This window comes from Molossus molossus, unplaced genomic scaffold (genome assembly GCF_014108415.1).
Source record: "Molossus molossus isolate mMolMol1 unplaced genomic scaffold, mMolMol1.p scaffold_m16_p_15, whole genome shotgun sequence".
Taxonomy (NCBI): domain Eukaryota; kingdom Metazoa; phylum Chordata; class Mammalia; order Chiroptera; family Molossidae; genus Molossus; species Molossus molossus.
The window spans coordinates 19,339,835-19,359,313 of NW_023425350.1; the positions used below are offsets into that span (position 1 = coordinate 19,339,835).

Genomic DNA, 19,479 nt, shown 5'->3' on the forward strand with positions numbered 1-19,479 from the left:
ACTAAGAGGGGCAATCCTTAGAGATTAAGAGAGAATTAGTGAATACTAATTCACTTTCCGGACATATTAATGGATGGAACCAGTACCAAAAAGAGAGTTTAATGAAAAATACAAATTACACAACCACTTAAATGAATAGCTGACTAAGCCAAAATATATCAATACAGGAAATTAAAGTATTTTGGTAAACCTTGTTAGCAAGGAAGAGATCTTTGACTCATCTATCACAAATGGAACTGAGCTAATGAACCATGGAAATTTTAATATACTAGTCTTATATACTAAAATATATGCGTACTACATAGTATATATTTGATTTTTATAGTTAAATTCTAAAAGTAGTTGGATCTGAGGATAATATTGGCTACATATTGTTTATGCTTGAAAATATATTGTAAGTTAATTGCCAGAGCTAAACTGTCATTGGGAAATTATAGTGGACAGAGCCATATTTAAATTTTATAATACTTAGAATGTATATTGCTTAAATTTGGGCATTGGACTAGCAGCTATATCAGTGTGTCATTTATTGAAATGATAGATAAATTGTATTTGTGAATGCCAAAATGCACACTAAAGAATGAGAATTTTGGAAGTTATTTAGGAATTAAAAGCTAATGTAGTGAGAGCTCACGGGTTGCTGCTATGTTGGTACATTAGATTTAAAATGCTCCTACATTAGATCTTCAGAGCCTACACAATATAATTTAAAACTTCTTTCAGTTTATGTTTTTTCTCAAGTCTACTTTTTAGTTGATGAACTTAATTAACTTCTTATTGCATATTTTCAGGGTCCAGAGTACTCACCACTGCATGATATAGTTGAATATTTTAAAAGTTAAAATGGCACATACATTTGTAAGGCCAACTCACAAAAGCCAGATTGTTTGCCAAGTAGAGAAAACAGACCAATCCTGAAACTTTAAAAAACTTTTTAAAAAACAGTATTATACAGATAGTTTGAAGTTGGGATAAATGTTTTTGTTTTTTTTTTAAATACCAAAATACTTTCAGTTTTGAAAATGTGTCTGTTAATTCAAAGGTGTTTTTAGTTAACCATAGATAACTCTAAATTTGGGTTTTTAAGCCCAAAGAGCCTGTTTTGTAATCCTCTTTAAGTCCTAAATCCAGCTTGCTTGTACATTTTCAAATTTGTGCATTTAAATGTAATTTTACATAGATTTTATCTTCATATGTTATTGTTGGTTATAACTTTTTTCTTGCTTATGGAAGTAATTTATGTTAATTTGGGGGAATTTAGAAATATAGGCGTACAAGAATTACTCTAATCCTACTATACATAAAGAAACACTATTCTGATTTTACTCCACTAGTTTTGTGTCATGTGGTGACACACACATATTCACACACATACATAGGCATATGTATGGGCATGTCAACACATATATACTTCTAAACAAAATTGGAAAATTAATAGTATAGTTGTCCTTGTGTCTCTCTCACATCCATGTCTATCTCTCTCTCTCCCCCCATCCCTCCTTCCTTGTGTCCGCATGACCCCAGCTAGGGCCAGGAATTGAACCTGCAACCCAGGTACCTGCCCTTGACTGAGAATTGAACCTCAGACCCTCTGGTCTGTGGGCTGACACTCTAACCACTGAGCAAACCAGTCAGGGCAAAGTCTACTGATTTAAATGTTAATCTTATAAAAAATACCTTTATAGAAACATCTGGAATAATGTTTGGCCAATTTGACATATAAAATTAACCATCATAATTAGTATACCATAATTTTGGGTTCTGTTTCTCTGATTTGGAAAGATTTTAACAATTAAACACCCTTGTACGTGAAACGTCTTCATTTAATATATGAGAACCTGGAGCTTTATATACAAAACAAAGCCCCTACTTACATGAAGCTTAAATTCTATGAGGAAAACTAGATTAAAATGAGTAAGTTAATAAAAATATGTCAGGCATTTATAAATGCTGTGCAGTAAAATAAAGATAGGGAGAGAGTAATAGAAGATGGGGCATAGGTGCTATTTTATGTAAGGTGGTCAGAGAAAGCCCCTTATGTTTCTATTTAAGTAGAGACTAAATGAACAAAGCCATTCAGCTATTGGGGTAGAAGGCATTCTGGGAAGAGGGAAGAACAAATGCGTAGACCCTGAGGAGGGGACATGCCTGGGCGGTTTGAGAGCAGCAAAGTGGCCAGTCGGCTGGCCGGCCCATTGGTGTGGAGGGAGTGCTGGCATTGGAGTGTTCGAGGGAGTGAGCAGACCGGACAGGAGACTGTGGTCAGAAAGTGGGATGCTTGTGCAGTTACCAGTAACCACAGAGTCTGGGCGGGGTAGATGAAGTAGGGATGGAGGGAAAATCTGCATCTCTAATCTCTGTCTCTCTGATTATTTCTACCTTCCCACATTGTGACTATATGTTTTAGAACTACTTAGACTTGTATGCACATTCTACAGCAGAGTTCAGTTTGGTCTTCAGTTCCCTAAAATCTATAACGAGATACAAGAGCAAACTGAAGAGTAGTTAACTACACAGTTTTTAGTGTTTCTAGGCTTCCTCATCCCATGTAAGGTCCTGCTAGCTGTGGATAAAACAATGTTTTGTACTCCAATGCCTGGGATATTCTCCTCAAAAGAATGCGAAAGGAGCTTATTACTTCTCATGTTTAGGACCTTTACTTTTGACTTGCTGGGGATCTGTGGGTATTTAGTTCTTTTGACTCAACTCCTCATTTATTTCAAAACACACACACACACACACACACACACACACACCTTTTATAGGAGTGTTCTTTGAATATTTTGAGTCCATCTGTGTTTTTTTAGGTTTTGAGGACTCCATGGTTTTAAATTTACTCCTAGGAAAGTTGTGTTGATATATATGTAGGTCTTTTTCTTGTGCCTTGGAATAGTCTAGATTTCAGGATGCAGCTGAAGGTTGCAGGTTCTAACATCTGCTGTCATCAGAAGCTATTTCATGATCTCCCCAGGGGTTGAGGCCAGATTTCTGAACACCCTACTTTTTCCAAATATATTTGCTGAATAATGGGTTTGGTTCTTCTTGGAACTTATAAAGTTACCTCATGGAATGGAAAAAGAAGTTTTTGCCAACAACTGGAACATATACTTGACTCTGTAACTATACTCAGCCAAACCATGTTCAGATGTTCGTACATGATGTGCTAATCATGTGCCCATTCTGTTGTGGAATGGTTTTGGTTAGTAATATTAGCATGCTCTGTGCCTGAGCAAGGAAGACATTTCACTTTGCATTAAAGCCCTAAATTATTGGTTTAAAAAAAATCTTTATCTGATATGTTTGGCATATTGCTAATTATTTTTTCTAGATGTCTAATCGCCTTATATTTTACTACTATTTTAGTTTTATTTTATTAGCATCTTATATTTTAGTATTTCAGTTTTTATTATGTAGACTATTTTATGGAAATTTTAGTTTATCAGGATTTTATTTGTATTTTAGTTTTCACTGAATATAGACTTTTATGAAATCTCTTAAAGAATTTTAAAGATTTGAATATGAATTTATGAACCATTATAAAAAGTCTATTAATGCCTTATAAAATTTTTAAAATTCCAATAAATACATAACTCTAGGATCTGTGTTAGGGATTTACTAAAGTGTTTATATCTTCTCATTTGATTCAGTATACTATACTCAGTAATTACAGGGAATTTAATTGCCATTTTTATTTAAGAAATTATGTACTGTTTCCTTACTTCACATTATCTTCCTTTATTTTATGGCTTTTAATGGTCTATTGTTTTGTTTAGAAAACAGCAAGGCTCGAAGTAATGATTTTGCTGAAAAGAATGGACTTCAGAAATATGAATATGTCTTACATCCAAGAACTACTGGCTTTACTTTTGTAGTAGACCGTCTAAGAGAAGGTAAGCACCCATCTCAAAGCATGGTTTTTCATAAAAGTGGCAAAGATTGCTCAAATATATATATACACACACACACACGCATATATATCCCTTTAGAATTTACAGAGCACTTTTTTATATTTTAACTCAGGAAATGAGATACTATAGTTTTACACTAAGTTGACCCCATGCACTACAATGTTTTGTTATGTATTCTTAGAAATATAAAAGATATCTTTATGAAAGCAAAAACACTTTTTCCCCCTTTTTGGAATAGACAGAAAATTATATATAAAACTAAACTATCACTTCATTTTAGGTATTTCTCAGAGCAGCAAAACTGTCTTGAAAATGTCTTATTACTTATACTATAGTTCTTTATAGCTTAAAAATATTTTTACATTTATTATTCCACTCCAACAACAAATGGTTCTGGTTGGTAGGAAGGCAGTAATGCTACCTCCATTTTATAGTTAAATAGAATTGGCATCTAAGGGTCGTTAGTACATTTTTGTAGGTCAAGGATAGAACCTCATTCTTCTGCTTCCTTGTTTGTAGCCCATACTACTAACTACCCCACACTTACTTCTCCTAGAGCCTTGTCTGTTGAAGGGCCGATGGGGACAAGGTGATTCCATTGCCAATACTACACCCAACATCCACTTAAATGTTTATTTTGATAATTTTATGTAAAAAAAATTACAAATTTTATTACAGCTTCAGGTTTATTTATTCATACACATGTGTACACATAAACAAATAGCACACATATTAGTGTATTTGAAAAAGGAACTATCCAGAAACATGCTGAAGTGTTATTAATTTTACAAGAATAATTCAAAGCCCAGAATCACCTTGCAAAAGAAAAATCTTGTTTGCACATTTCTGCTTTCCACTCTGATTTCTAGCAAACCATATTGTATAATGGTGACATCTGTGACAAATTATCACCTTCATCTTGTAATTGCTTCCTTGTCACAAAACTGCTTGTTTCTAACATGAAAGGCCTTGAAACATTATGTAAGTATAAAGTTCTGTTTTCTTTCCCTAAGTGGCATTGCTGTTTCATTAGGGTTCAGTGTGCTTGAAGATACTAAGCATAAGCTCAGTTAATAAACACTGCCAAGATGAAGCATCTTTATGACTAAGTACCCGTGATTTTAAAGAAATATACAGTCAATCCAAAATTATATTACAACCTGAAAATGTTGTCCCTATTAGTTTGGCTTGCTTTTGGAATTCTGTTTATAGCTAGTATACTTCATGTTAGCTGTGAAGTGGGCTTGACGGCTGTATTGTGTACGAAGAGTGAGTGTCCACCTGTCCATAGCAGCTCCTGGGGAGTGCAGGCCTCTGCCCGTGAGAGGCATGCAGAGGCACAGGGACTTTAAAGCAGTGATACTTTTTATTTTCTTGCTTCTTCTTTTAATACGGTACCACTTATTGTGGCTTCTAATTCAGAATCACTCTTCTCATTCAACAATATGTTTTTTATTTTTTCACATAATCTAATATTTTATAGTAGTTAATGATTTCATTAAAGGTATTTCTGACATCATGGAACACATTCATCTGCTGGATTTTTCTGTTAACACAAATATGCTGTTGGAAGACATTTTTTGCTAATAAAGATCTTTCTAAATGTAGGCAGGATAATTGAGAGATTATTTTATAGCGGATATATCTATAGTTCTGAAATGTGGAAACTATTTTAGTAGCAAACTGATTTATAACTTTGGGGGATGTGTATTACTTAGTCATTGCTTAGTACTAGTCAACAACCACAGTATGCAGTTTTCCTGCCAGAACTGGCAACTGTTTTGCCCCCTCTCTGTATCAGAAAAAAGACAGAGGATTCCATTTGCCTCAGTTAGAAAGTAGAGTGGAACCTGGGTACTATAATCATAATAGGGAGGCAAGATGGCTGAAGCCTGAGAAAGTTCTGTCCGCTTCCTCCAAGCACAGGACTGGACTTGAGGCTAAACTGCAGAACATTCAAATTGAAAAACCACCTGAAAATAGCTTTTTGGAAATACTGTGAGCAAGGAGCAGGGAAGATGCGAAGTGGGCGGGTGAACTCTCACAGCTGCGGGCGTGGCCGGGAAGATGGCCCTGCAGCTCCTGCCCGCAGAGGAGGGACTCAGCCCCACACGAAGTCCTGAGTGAGAGCAACAGAGAAGGAAGGGGAGCACGTCATCCGGCGGTGGGAGTCGGAGGTGATTCGGCCCACGGGGGACTTAGCACTACCCCACGCTAAAAGCCAGTGCGCCGCTCCGCCACCAGCCTGGAAAGCTCCCCTGATGGAGGGAGCTAGAAAGCCCAGGAAGCAGAACACACCAGAGGAGGGGTCCCAGTGGGTCACACAGCAGTGAAGCTGAGGGGCCAGATATGCACTGAAAGCATTGGGGAGGGCTAGCCAGAGTGCCTGAGGAGAGAGGCGTGTGCCGCCCCACTTTGAGTGAGGAGGAGGCGTCCCTTCTCCCACCAGCGGAACAGCGCTGGACTGAAAATCAGCACTGCAGTGGCAGGGCCGGTGTTGGGGACTCAGACGTTGGGGGGTGGGGGTGGGGGCGGGGCAGAGAGCAGAAGTCCTGCACAGCAAGAGCTGACTATGCTGAAAGATTAAAGAGCCAAGCAGGGCATTGTTTTTTTTTTCTTTTTTTCTCCTTTATTTTTTACTCTCCCCTGCTTGGGGTGGCAACCAGGGGGTGCTAGCAACCCAGACAGAGCTGAGGCATTGGAAAGAGAGGAAGAAACTGCCTTCCCCTTCTGTAGGGCACCACCCCCAACACAAATCTGCTTAAACCACCCTGACTGGTCCTGATAATCCTTAGAGCCCAGTGCCTTGGAGGAAGGGAAAGCTTCCCAGAGCAAATACATACAAGTGACTAGCCCTGAAGGCACCCAGCATGTGGGCTAGGAATGCCCCACGCACCTGCCTACCTGGGATCCCAGTCTCAGATAGTGGCTCCAGCCAGGAGTCCCAGGGCCAGGCCAAAAACAGTGATTCACATTGGCCTGCACCAGAGAACTGCTCAGGACGACAGGGACCCACACTCAAGGGGCCAAATCCAACATCAGAGCAAAATTCAATGAGCTCCATAAATAGCTGATCCAAGGTTTTTTGTTGTGATAGTAGTGGTGATGGTGGTTTTGGTGTGTGTGTTTTTTGTTTGTTTGTTTGTTTTTTAACTCAATTTTTTCTTTCCCCATTTTTTATTTTGCTCTTCTATATTTTATTCAATTTACCATTACTTTCTAAAATTATTATTTCCATCATCATTTTCTACCTTTTATTTTTTATACTTACCCTATTTCTAGTCTCTGCCTTCCTTGCTTTCATATTTTTTTCTCCAACTCCTAGCTCTTTTGGTCTCATGCCTTCTATATTTTGTGTGTGTGTGTGTGTGTGTGCGCGCGCGCGTGCGTGTGTGTTTTCTGTTCGTTAGTCTTTTAATCTTTTTGTTGAGGCTGGTGCTTTTATCACTGTTGATGCTGATATTTTTTTTCAGGTGCATTTTAGTTTGGTCTGCTTCTGCCTTGATTTCTTTACTTTCATATATATATATTTTTTTCTCCCTCTTCCAATTCTTTTGGTCTCACACTTTCTAGCATTCTTTGTGTATGTGTGTTTTCAGTTTGTTTGTTTGTCTTTTAATCTTTTTGTTCAGGATAGTACTTTTATCACTGTTGATGCTGGTATTTTTTTCAGGTTCTTTGTGATTTGGTCTGGTTTTGCCTTGACTTCCCTTTTTTTTTTCCCCTCCCACTTCTAATTCATTTGGTCTCACATCTCCTAGTATTCTTTGTGTGTGTGAATGTGCTTTTTGTTTGGTTTTGTGTCTTTTAATATTTTTGTTGAGGTGATTGCTGTTATTGATACTGATATTTTTGAGGGGAATTTTTTGGTTTGGTCTGGTTTTGCCTTGTTTTATTCTGTATTACAGTTGGCATGACAGGGTTGACAGGATAGGAGTTAAGACTCACAATGAACAACCCTGAGAACTGAGCCCACCCACAAACAGACAATAGCAGTCAAGACCCAAATCCAAATTCAACAGAAGAGCCCACATAACCCACACAAGGGACATCTCTAGAGCACCCAGCTCAGAAGATCTAGCAGGCTACTCTACTGGGTCCCACAAGAAAGCCACCACACCAAGACTGGAGGCATAGCAATCTTATCTGATATCAAGATTCTTCTCAGATCACAATGGCATGAAACTAGAAATCAATTATAATAAAAACATTCAAACACATGGAGGTTAAATAGCATGTTATTAAACAATGAATGGGTTACCAATGAGATCAAGGAAGAAATAAAAAACTTCCTGGAAACTAATGAAAATGAACACACAACAACACAAAATCTATGGGACACAGAGAAAGCAGTCCTGAGAGAGAAGTTCATAGCAATATAGGCCTACCTCAAGAAATAAGAAACATTTCTAGTAGATTATCTAAACCTACAACTTAAGGAACTAGAAAGAGAGCAAAAAGAAAATCCCAGAGCTAGTAGAAGGAAGGAAACAATAAAGATCAGAGAAGAAATAAATGAGAGTTAAAAAAAAAAAAAAAGAAACTAAAAAAAAACAATACAAAAGATCAATGAAACCAAGAGCTGGTTCTTTGAAAAGATAAACAAGATTAATCAGCTTTTAGCCAGACTCCAAGAAACAAAGAGAGAGAACCCAAGTTAATAAAATCAGAGATGAAAGAGGTGAAGTAACAGTGACACCACAGAAATACAAAAGATTGTAAGAAAATACAGTGAACAATTATATACCAACAAATTGGACAACCTAGGCAAAATGAACAAATTCATAGAATCATACAGTCTTCTAAAACTCAACAGGGAAGAGTCAGAAAACCTGAACAGACCTATAACAACTAAGGGTATAGACACAGTAATCAATAAACTCCTAGCAAACAAGCACCCTGGTCTGGATGGCTTTACAGGGGAGTTTTATCAAACAGTCAAAGAATAGCTAGCACCTAGTCTCCTCAAACTGTTCCAAAAAATTCAAGAGAAAGGAAGACTTCCGAGCTCTCTTTGTGAGGTCAGCATAATCCTAATCCGAAAACCAGATAAAGATACTACAAAGAAAGGAAATTACAGGCCAATATTTCTGATGAACATAGATGCCAAAATCCTCAACAAAATATTAGCAAATTGGATCCAGCAGTATATTTTAAAAATTATACACCATGATGAAGTGGGATTTTTTCCAGGAATGCAAGTCTGGTACAATAATCACAAAATCAATGTGATATACCACATAAAGATAAAAACCATATGATCATATCAATAGATGCTGAAAAAGCATTTGACAAAATCTAGCACCCATTTTTGATACAAACTTTCAGCAAAGTAGAAATAGAAGGATCATACCTCAATATAATAAAGGCCATATATGACAAACTTACAGCCAACATCATAGTCGATGGGAAAAAACTAAAAGCATTTCCCTTAAGAACAAGAACAAGACAGGGATGTCCACTTTTGCCACTCATATTCAACATAATACTGGAAATCTTAGCCACAGTGATCAGACAAGAAGGAAAATAAAAGACATCCAAATTGGAAAGGAGGAAGTGAAACATTATTTGCAGTTGACATGATATTGTACATAGAAAATCCTAAAGACTCCACCAAAAAACTACTAGAATTAATAAATGAATTTGGCAAAGCTAGCAGGATACAAAATCAATAGCCAGAAATTGTTGGCATTTTTATACACCAATAATTAACACACAAAAAGAGAAACTTAAAAAAATCCCATTTACCATTGCAACAAAAAAATTAAGATACCTAGGAATAAACTTTATCAAGAAAGTGAAAGATCTGTCTTCAGAAAACTATATGACATTGAAAAAAAGAAACAGGAGGAGGATATAGAAAAGTAGAAGTATATACCACATCCATGGATTGGAAGAATCAACATCATTAAAGTGCCCAAAGCAACTGATAGATTCAATGCAATCCCTATTAAAATACCAATGGCATATTTCACAATCTATAGCAAATACTCCAAAAGTATATATGGAACAAAAAAAGACCCTGAATAGCCACAGCAATCTTGAAAAAGAAGAACAAAATTGGAGGGATCACAATTCTGGATATCAGGTTATACTACAAAGCCATTGTAATTAAAACAGCTTGGTACTGGCACAAGAACAGGCATATAGATCAGTGGAACAGAACAGAGAATCCAGAACTTGACCCAAGACATTTTGCTTAATTAACATTTGACAAAGGAGGCAAGAGCATACAATGGAATAAAGACAGTCTCTTCAATAAATGGTTTTGGGGAAATTGGACAGGTACATGCAAAAAAGAAAAAAAGAGAAACTACACCGCCTACTTATACCATACACATGAATGAACTCAAAATGGATAAAATACTTAAATGTAACTTGTGAAATCATAAAAATCCTAGAAGAAAAAGTAGGCAAAAAAAACCTTAGACATCACATGCAGTAGAATTTTTACTGGTACAACGCCTAAGGCAAGAGAAACAAAGGAAAAAATTAATACATGGGACTACATCAAACTAAAATGCTTCTGCACAGCAAAAGAAACAAGCATCAAAATGGAGAAGGGAACCCACTATATGGGAGAGCATAATTGCCAATGATACATCAGATAAGGGGTTAATTTCCAATATATATATAGAGTACACATATAACTCAACAAAAGGAAGACAAATAAACCAATTAAAAAATGGGCAGAGCCCTGGCCGGTTTGGCTCAGTGGTTAGAGCGTCGGCCTGCGGTCCAGAGAGACCCGGGTTTGGTTCCCGCTAAGGGCACGTACCTCGGTTGCAGTTTGTCCCCGGCCCTGGTCGGTCGTGCGGGTGGCAGCCACTCAATGTGTTCCTTTCACGTCAATGTTTCTCTCTCTCTCTCTCTGGTCCTCTCTCTCCCTCCCAGTCTACCTGGGCAAAAAATGGAAAAATGTCCTCGGGTGAGGATTAAAAAAAAAAAAGGGCAGAGACTGGTGCAGCCACTATGGAAAACAATACGATGTTTCCTCAACAATTTAAAAATGGAACTGCCATTTGACCCAGTGATTCCACTTTTAGGAATATATCCTAAGAAGCCTGAAACACCAATCAGAAAAAATATATGCACCCCTACGTAGCAGCGCTATTTACAGTAGCTAAGATCTGGAAACAGCCCAAGTGTCTATCAGTAGATGAGTGGATAAAAAAAAGCTGTGGCACATGTACACAATGGAATACTATGCAGCTGTTAGATTTCTTAACATTTGAGATGACATGGAGGGACCAGTAGAGCATTATGCTAAGTGAAATAAGCCAATCAGAGAAAGACAAGTATCATATGATCTCACTTATTTGTGGAATATAATGAACAAAATAAGCTGATGATGAACAAAATTGATCCAGAGATATGGCAGTAGGGAATAGACTGACAAACCTCAGAGGGAAAGGGTATGGGGGAGTGGGAAGAGATAAACCAAAGAATTTATGTGCGTAACCAATGGACATAGACAACAGTGGGGTGAAGGGGGGGGCAAGAGTGGAGAGGAGGGTGATAAAGGAAGGACATCTGCAATTAAAAAAATTAGGTTCACGTAGTTGGGGATAAGGATGAAATGTCATATTTGGTTAAAGGTATGTCTTGTTTACGAATAATCTTGCCTTCAAGAACATCTTCATGGATTGACGATACACATGGAAAAATCTAAAAATTAATATAAGACAATATAATTACATATTAAGTTTCATGGTATATAATATATAAATACTATGCTGAATAATTACAGGAGTGTTCAATAAAGAGAGGTCATATAGTGTTGAACTACTCAGGTAAGGCTTTTTCATGGGGTTGGATTTTTCTTAAACCTTAGAGACTTTACATAACTAGATAGAAAAAAACGAGCATGAGGGCAGAAAAGGAAGAGTATAAGAAAGGGCACATAATTTGGGCCAGTGGATCTGAGCAGTCAACTAAGCAAAACCAGTCTCATTGAGATGAAGATTTGTGTTGTAGAGTAACAGACAATATTTCAGAAGGTTTGTGGAGCCATATTGTTGAAAAACTTAATTCCTGCCCATTTCTAGATCATATTTCAAGCAAATCAGCTCATGTGTTAAGACTAAAACATCATATGGATCTATGTAAGTTTTGGGTTTGAAAGAAATAACATGCTTTTTAATTCAAAGTAGAATAGTCCATATTTCTATCCATATTTAGTTCATATGCTTAAATTCTAAATATGAAGGAATGAAAATACTGTCTTTCCACTAATGTAGGGGATATAGGGTTAGCCACTAAAGAAAAAATAAATTTCCACTAGGTAATATGGATCAGCACATCTGAGCAGAACTCCAGTCTATATCCAGGGAGAGAGAATTGCTGACTTAACACCTGGATTCAAGGTGCAGTTTCTGGTCGTTCTGTCTTTGACTCCCTCATTTTGATCTACAGTAGTTCTCATCTGCTCTGAGAAAGTTGGCGATTATCTAAGAAGGAAACGCAGTATGCTGATCCCAGACAGCTCAGTCTTCTGCAACATGGTTAGACCATTTAATTTCTTGAACCTTTTGCTTTGTACCCAACTACCTACTTATAACCCAGTCTTTTCCTTGCCTATATTGGCTGTATATAGTGGGGAGTAAAGATGGCCAGCAGCCTCTACTCTCTGTGGCTCACACTGTAGTTGTCTTAATTGGTGAGCCTCCCCCAGGATTGCATTTCGAAGATCCTTTGTAACAGCCAACATGTTCTAGAAGGCCAGGAAGAAAGGTAGACTATTGAAATGTTGGGTGCACTCAATACTATGTACCTTGACCTTTTCATGGGACTTTTTATTGCTGGAGACTATTTATAAAATAAGATAAGACCTTTCCCTTATGTTAAAAAGTGTAATTGTATAGTAGATCTTTGACAGTTGCTAGAATATTTTCTGAGACCTTTTACATTTCCCCAGATTTGCAGATATCTTTGTAACATAGAAGTTGACTCTCTTTTGAGGCCATTTTACAAAAAAAATGAAACTTTTCTTTGTTCATGGTGATGAATAGAATACAACAAAACCTAAATGAAATTTGGATATTGATCAGTGGGAAAGCATACCGATCAACTAAGTGACTTGATTCTACGCATCATGAAGCAGAAATTATTCAAATTTGCTTCCGTAAAATTATGCAGAACCATGTCAGAAACCTTTGGAGTCACTCATGTTGAATTTTTGAATGCCATGGTACTGCATTAAATCATAAATGGCATTTATATTGGTTTTTCTTTGTGTTCATTTTAGTCCATTCTTCGCCTCCCCTCTCTCATATAAAAAAATGTCTGAGATACTCACTTAAGACATATCTTGTCATTGTGTTTAAAAAAAAAAAAATTCATGACAGCCTTAATGAAAAGTGATAGAAGCCCTATATTCTGTACATAACAGCATCTAACATTTACCAAGTACCTACCATGTGCCAGGCACTGAGTTGTTCACATGTTTCTTTCTCCTGCCCATACTGTAGACTCACCCAGGAAGCTTTTTAAAACACTGATACTCAGGACCCGTGTCAAGCCTGCTGAGTCACAGTCTGCGGGTGGGGTCCTGGGCTCACAGCTACCCCAGTAGCCGCTTGCATACAGACTGCTTCGTTTTCCTAAGTGCGCTAGGTGGTGGCTTGCACCGTGCTCCACTCGAGGTGACTCACTTCCGTAACTTGCCCAGGGTCACATGGCTGCTAAGTACAGGCACCATGACTTAAACCCAGGTCTGCTTGATGCCAAAGCCCATGTTTTTCACACTATGTAATAAGCTAACAGTTTTTCTATTCCAAATGCTACAAAAATGTCATCATTGTAGGGTTTTATTTTCCCTCTGTTTCCAAGATTTCTCCCTGGTATCCTTGGCTGTACTGTGCATTTTGTTTAAATGGAAAAATACATCAAGGATATCCTTTTGGTAAGCTTCACTTTTATTTTTCTAGATCCTATATTTACCAGTTTCTCCTCCATTTCTCTAATCCTTAAAATAAAACAAAATAAAAAAACATGATGCCCAAATTATCTGTCCTTTCAAATTTTGGTTCTATTTTTTTTCCACCAATTCTTAGGAAAAAATAGCCTGACAATTTGATTTTCTCACACTAGCTCACTTCCTGCAAAAAAGGGATATTTAATTTTTGTTATTAGAAACAACATTTTTATTATTTAAAAAATTGGAAAATTAATTACAAAGAAGAATAAGGCATTCATAGTCTTATCAATCACTTCTCAGAAATATTCAGTACCTGCCTTGTGACATATGGTTTCCTGTGTTTTTCCACGTTTTTATATAGATCAAACAAATCTAGGGTCAAGTCATATATTTTGTCTTATAAAATTTTCTTTATAACCTACTATAATATACACATTTTCTTGCTATCCTTACATAATTTTTGTAAGTGTGATATCTTAATGTATGCATGGTGGTCTGTCAGATAGAGGGAGCACTGTTTATTTAACTACTTCTCTATTGTTCAAAATTAAAATTGTTTCCAGTTTTCCACACATATAAATAATACCGAAGTATCCATGAATCTTTATAATTATTTCCTTAGGATATATTTCTAACTCTAATTACTGAGTCAAGGGTACACTTTTTTGTTGTTGTTGTTAATCCTCTCCCAAGGATATTTTTCCATTGATTTTTAGATAAAATGGAAGGGATGGAGGAAAAGAAACAGAGAGAGAGAGATTGATTGATTGATTGATTGATGTGAGAGCCACATTGATTGGTCGCCTCCCAAATGGCTGGAACCTTCAACCCAGGTGTGTGCCCTTGACCAGGAATCAAACCAGAGGCCCCTTTGGTCCACGAGCTGACACTCTAATCGCTGAACCAAACTGGCCAGGGCTGAAGGTTTTTTTAAAAAGTCAGTCTTATGTTCTGCCCCATTTCATTCGGTCCCCAAATTCTACCGATATTCCCTTGGAAGCATCTCTCAGACACGTCCCACCTTCCTGTATTTCCACAGTGGCCCCATAGATGGACCTCATTACTTCTTTTCGCTCTTCCTGGCTTTTGACTGGTCTGTCTCTGCTTTCTCCTTTGCTAATCCATATTACGCACAGTTAACAGTCAGTCTTCATAAAGTACCACTCTAATGTAATCATATGTATTATTATTTGTTTAGAAAATGTTTCTTGGGCACATATGTTGTTTGGTTTGTTGAAATACCAAGACACAGCCCATTTCCTTGAGTAGCATAGGATTTAGGAAACATAATTATAATACAGTGTCTGTCATAAGAGATCTGAATAGAAAGTAACATAAAGGACATAAAGAAAGGTTATTTCATCTTTCCCTAAATTGACACTGAAGAGGTAGCATATAAGCAACAAATTAAAGAATAATTAGGTATTTTCTGGGGAAGAAAGACATTTAAATATTTGCATTACTTCCATATTCCCTTGGTCCAGACTTTCTATAATATGGTTCCAATTTTTCTTTTTTAATTTTACCACTCTTGCCCTGGCCGGTTTGGCTCAGCGGTTAGAGCATCGGCCTGCGGTCCGGAGGGACCCGGGTTCGGTTCCCGCTAAGGGCACGTACCTCGGTTGCAGTTTGTCCCCGGCCCTGGTTGGTCGTGCGGGTGGCGGCCACTCGATGTGTCCCTTTCACGTCGATGTTTCTCTCTCTCTCTCTTCCGCTCTCTCCCTCCCGCTCTATCTGAACAAAAAATGGAAAAATGTCCTCGGGTGAGGACGATAAAAAAAATAAATAAATAATTTTACCACTCTTTCATACCGCGGGCGCCAACCTGTTGGAATTGATGGACTGTTCCTGACTGTGCTTACGCTGTCTGAATTTGCCTCTGGTTATGTCTGTGAAGTCTGAAACCTGCAGTGCTTTGCTGTTTTCTTTAAACTCCAAATACTGTTCTTTTCATGATTTTCTTCTAAGCGTTCACTCCTGTTTCCCCAGCTGGCAGTCATCTGGATTGAGTATCTTTTTCCTCTCTAATAGGACTTAGCCCAGTAGACCTAGAATTAATAGTTGTCTTAATACATGTTACATTTTACCTTCTTAATAAGACAACAAGGCAAAGATTTTATTTCTAAATCCAATTAATGCCTTTCTATCCTTATCTTATTTCCCTCTTAGCAACATTGGCACAATTGGTTCGTCCAAAATACACTCTTCCCTCAGCTTCTCATTTTTTCTCCTAATCTGGTCACTTCTCAAGACTTTTGCAGGTTCTTTATATCTCTCTGTCTCTTCAATGCCTGTGTTCCTCAAAAGGCTCTCCTAGAATCCTTTGTTCTCTACTCCACACCTTCTCTCCAGGCCATGCCTTTCAGGTTCCTGGCTTAAATGATCATCCACATGCGAAGTTTAAGTCATTAGCCCAAAGGCCTTTCTTAGTTCAGAGCCATAAATGTGACCCTTGCCCCTCAGGTTCTGCAGGTACTTCAGTATGTTCGAAACTGAATTAGTCATTCTGCCTTTTCCTCCTATAATCCCCATACCACAGAATGGTGGTGGTGGTAATGATGACATTAATTGGGTGTTTCTATGCTAGTATTATCCTAAGAGCTTCACATTAGTTTATTTAATGCTTGGAGGAGGTGGTATTATCATCCCCATTATATGCATGAGGAAACTGAGGTTCAGAGAAGTTAACTAACAGTCCAAGATTCCCACCTTTTAAATGGCAGAGCTGGGAGCCTCATTGTAGAGCCTTTGTCTTAACTACTGTTGCTCAGTTGCTCAGGTAATAAACTTGGGAGTCATTCTTGCCCCACCCCTCTCTGCCTTTCTCACGTACACTGAAATCCTAACCTAGGTCTTTTGATTCCATCTCTTAGAATTAATCTTTTTCTTAATATTCTCACTGTCATCACATATTCCTTGAATTATCAAACAGCTGCTCAGCTGATCTTCCTAGTTCTGGTCTCTCTAATACTTTCTGTACATTGTAGCTGGAACATCAAGCCTTTTTTCTAAATGAGCTTCGCAGGCCACTAAAGTAGACACTTCGGCTCTGGAGTCTAAGACCTGAGTTAGAAGTCTGGCTTCACGAGGATTAGCAGCGTGACTGGTCAGATTACTTCCCGTCAGTAAACCTCAGTTTCATCATCTATAAAATAGGAATAACAATAGTGCTTCCTTTATATGACTTTGTAGGACCCTTGTGAGGATTTATTGCAGTCATGTACATAAAGCATTTAGCACAGTGCCTGGAAAATAGTAAGCACTTAATCAGTGTTACAGTGCAGATCTGATTGTGTCAGCTCCCAGCCAAACTCTTCTGGGTTTCAGAGTGCTCCAAGGTTAAATCTGCTTTCTGTAACTTGATTCGCCTGATCTTTGCTTACCTTCCTGGTCTTATCTCCCACCTCCTTAGTTGTCCTAGCCTGACTGACTGCTGTCATTTCCCGAGTGCACAGTACTCTGAGCCTTCTCTACTGTAGCACAGCTCCTCGTACTCAGACTCCTGGTCCCAGCTTTATAACACTTCATTCGGGAAGCCATTTCAACGGTCTTAGACTTCCATGTTCCCCGTGTGAATGCTTTTCCTACTACCTGCCCTATGTACATGATTTTCCTAAGGTATTATCACTTGTTTAATTGTCTTATTTCATCCTTTCTCAGTTTCCAGAGCATCAAGTCTGTCCCATTAACAGTTTTCATCCCCAGCTTTCAACACAGGCCAGGCATATAATAAATACCCTTTAAGTTCTTTGAACCAATCAGCCACTTGGTTAATGTAATTTTATATCCTACTGTGTCCCAATAAAGATTTAAAGTTCAAATAAAGATGTAAACATAAATATGTGTGTTACAATAACAGCAGCACCACAACATAGCAGAAGAAAGTAAGGTAAAATTAAGGTTAGTTTATATGTTATAAGGTTAATATGTGAAATATATGTTACAAGGTTCTATATTTCTATAAAATATGGGTCCAAAAATTGGCCATGAGCTTTTTGTCACCCTCCATTGAGGGAAACTGATTGACAAGGTCCATAAGATAAAGCAAACCACATGCTCAGAAAAAGCATGATCATTTCTGGAGGACTTATGACAGAGAGATCTCCCATAGTTCCTCACATTGTGCCGTCATGACCGGCATCCTCACAGCATCTTTGTGTTAAACATTCCACGTAGCCGTAGAGTTCTCGTTCGTGTTGGCTAATGGCAGAATGAGAAAGAGCAGTTCAGTAGAAGTAGCCTCATAAGAGGTTGAAACATTGGGCTGCATGTGGATCTACAGTATCTCAGTTCTAAAGATAATGGAGAGACTGCGTGGCCTTCAAGCCATTCTCCAAAAATGGTTATTTCACTCACTGAGATTTGGGTGAGAGTTGAGTCGTCTTCCTAAAGTGTCCGCTGTACAGATATTTTGTATCATGAGTTAAGTCAGGGCCAGAGGCTTTACTAGTAAGTGGAAGTGGGAGTGGGATTCTCTTGGGAAAGTTGAAGAGCCCACTGAGATTTCCCACGTGAATTGAAGGCTGCCTTACCTCTGACTAAGGTTAGCCAGTGTGTTTCTCAGAAAACAGTTGGGATTGATGTCCTTTTGTGTCCTTTGCAATGCTTAACACGCCGCAGACCATGGCCCAAAGCTCAGTGCCTATCTGTGTGGCCTTTCTGGTCTTGTTTCTTGTTGTGACTCCCCATCCTCTCATCATTCCAGCTACGTGGAATAGAGCTCCTGTTGGTCCTTCAAGACAGTTCTCTGCCTTTTCCACTTAAAACAACCTCCTGGCCTCTCCAGGTTACTGGGGTTCCCTCTTCTTACTCACTATACTCTCTGTATTTGTCTTAGTCACTTTTTTCATACTCTTTTATAATCAGGGATTTTTTCTGTCTCTCCCTTGGACTCAGCTCCTTTAGGGTAGATACTGTGTCTTGTTTGTTTTTATATCTGAGGCCCTAATACAGTATCATGAATATTACACTACTCAGTACTCAGTATACGTTTGTACAAATGTTTGTAAATGATCTACTTTCAGCATCTCACACTTATATGCACATTGATTAGTTTGATTAGTAATGCCTCCTGTCACCTTCAGTCTAGACATCAGACTTGGCAGAAATTAACTCACTTGGACATCTTTTTTTTTTTTTTATCCTCACCCGAGGACATTTTTCCACTTTTTGTTCAGGTAGAGTGGGGGGAGGGGGGAGAGGAACAGAGAGAGAGAGAGAAACATCGATGTGAAAGGGACACATCGAGTGGCCGCCACCCGCACAACCGACCAGGGCCGGGGACAAACTGCAACCGAGGTACACGCCCGCAGCGGAAACCGAACCCGGGTCTCTCAGGCTGCAGGCCGACGCTCTAACCGCTGAGCCAAACCAGCCAGGGCTCACTTGGACATCTTTATCGCAACTTAGGTCAGATGTATGGCAGTGCTAGAGGGCCACATAAGACAGGTGCTCACTTGATAAAACATGCTATCTGAAGACAGTCTCCTCTTCTTTTAACTACTGAAGGATAAAAGGCTGGTTTTGTTTTGTTGTTTTAGATTATACTGTTACAAGAGACATATTGAAGTAAGGTATTTGTACCTGAAATGAACAGGGTCTTGTCATTTGACCATGTAAAAATCAGTATGAAATTGTGGTTCTTAAATGTTT

The 19,479-nt window shown here is 38.2% G+C and overlaps 1 protein-coding gene across 14 annotated transcripts in view; it reads left to right on the plus strand.

The window, feature by feature from the left end:
• LCLAT1 (lysocardiolipin acyltransferase 1) overlaps nt 1-19,479 on the plus strand; it is a 187,003-nt gene that overhangs the window by 103,631 nt on the left and 63,893 nt on the right. For all 14 annotated transcript variants that reach the window (XM_036262195.1, XM_036262192.1, XM_036262188.1 and 11 more), the window contains one exon: nt 3,774-3,890. In XM_036262195.1, coding sequence (XP_036118088.1) covers nt 3,774-3,890 — 117 coding nt within the window. The remainder of the gene's footprint in view (nt 1-3,773; nt 3,891-19,479) is intronic.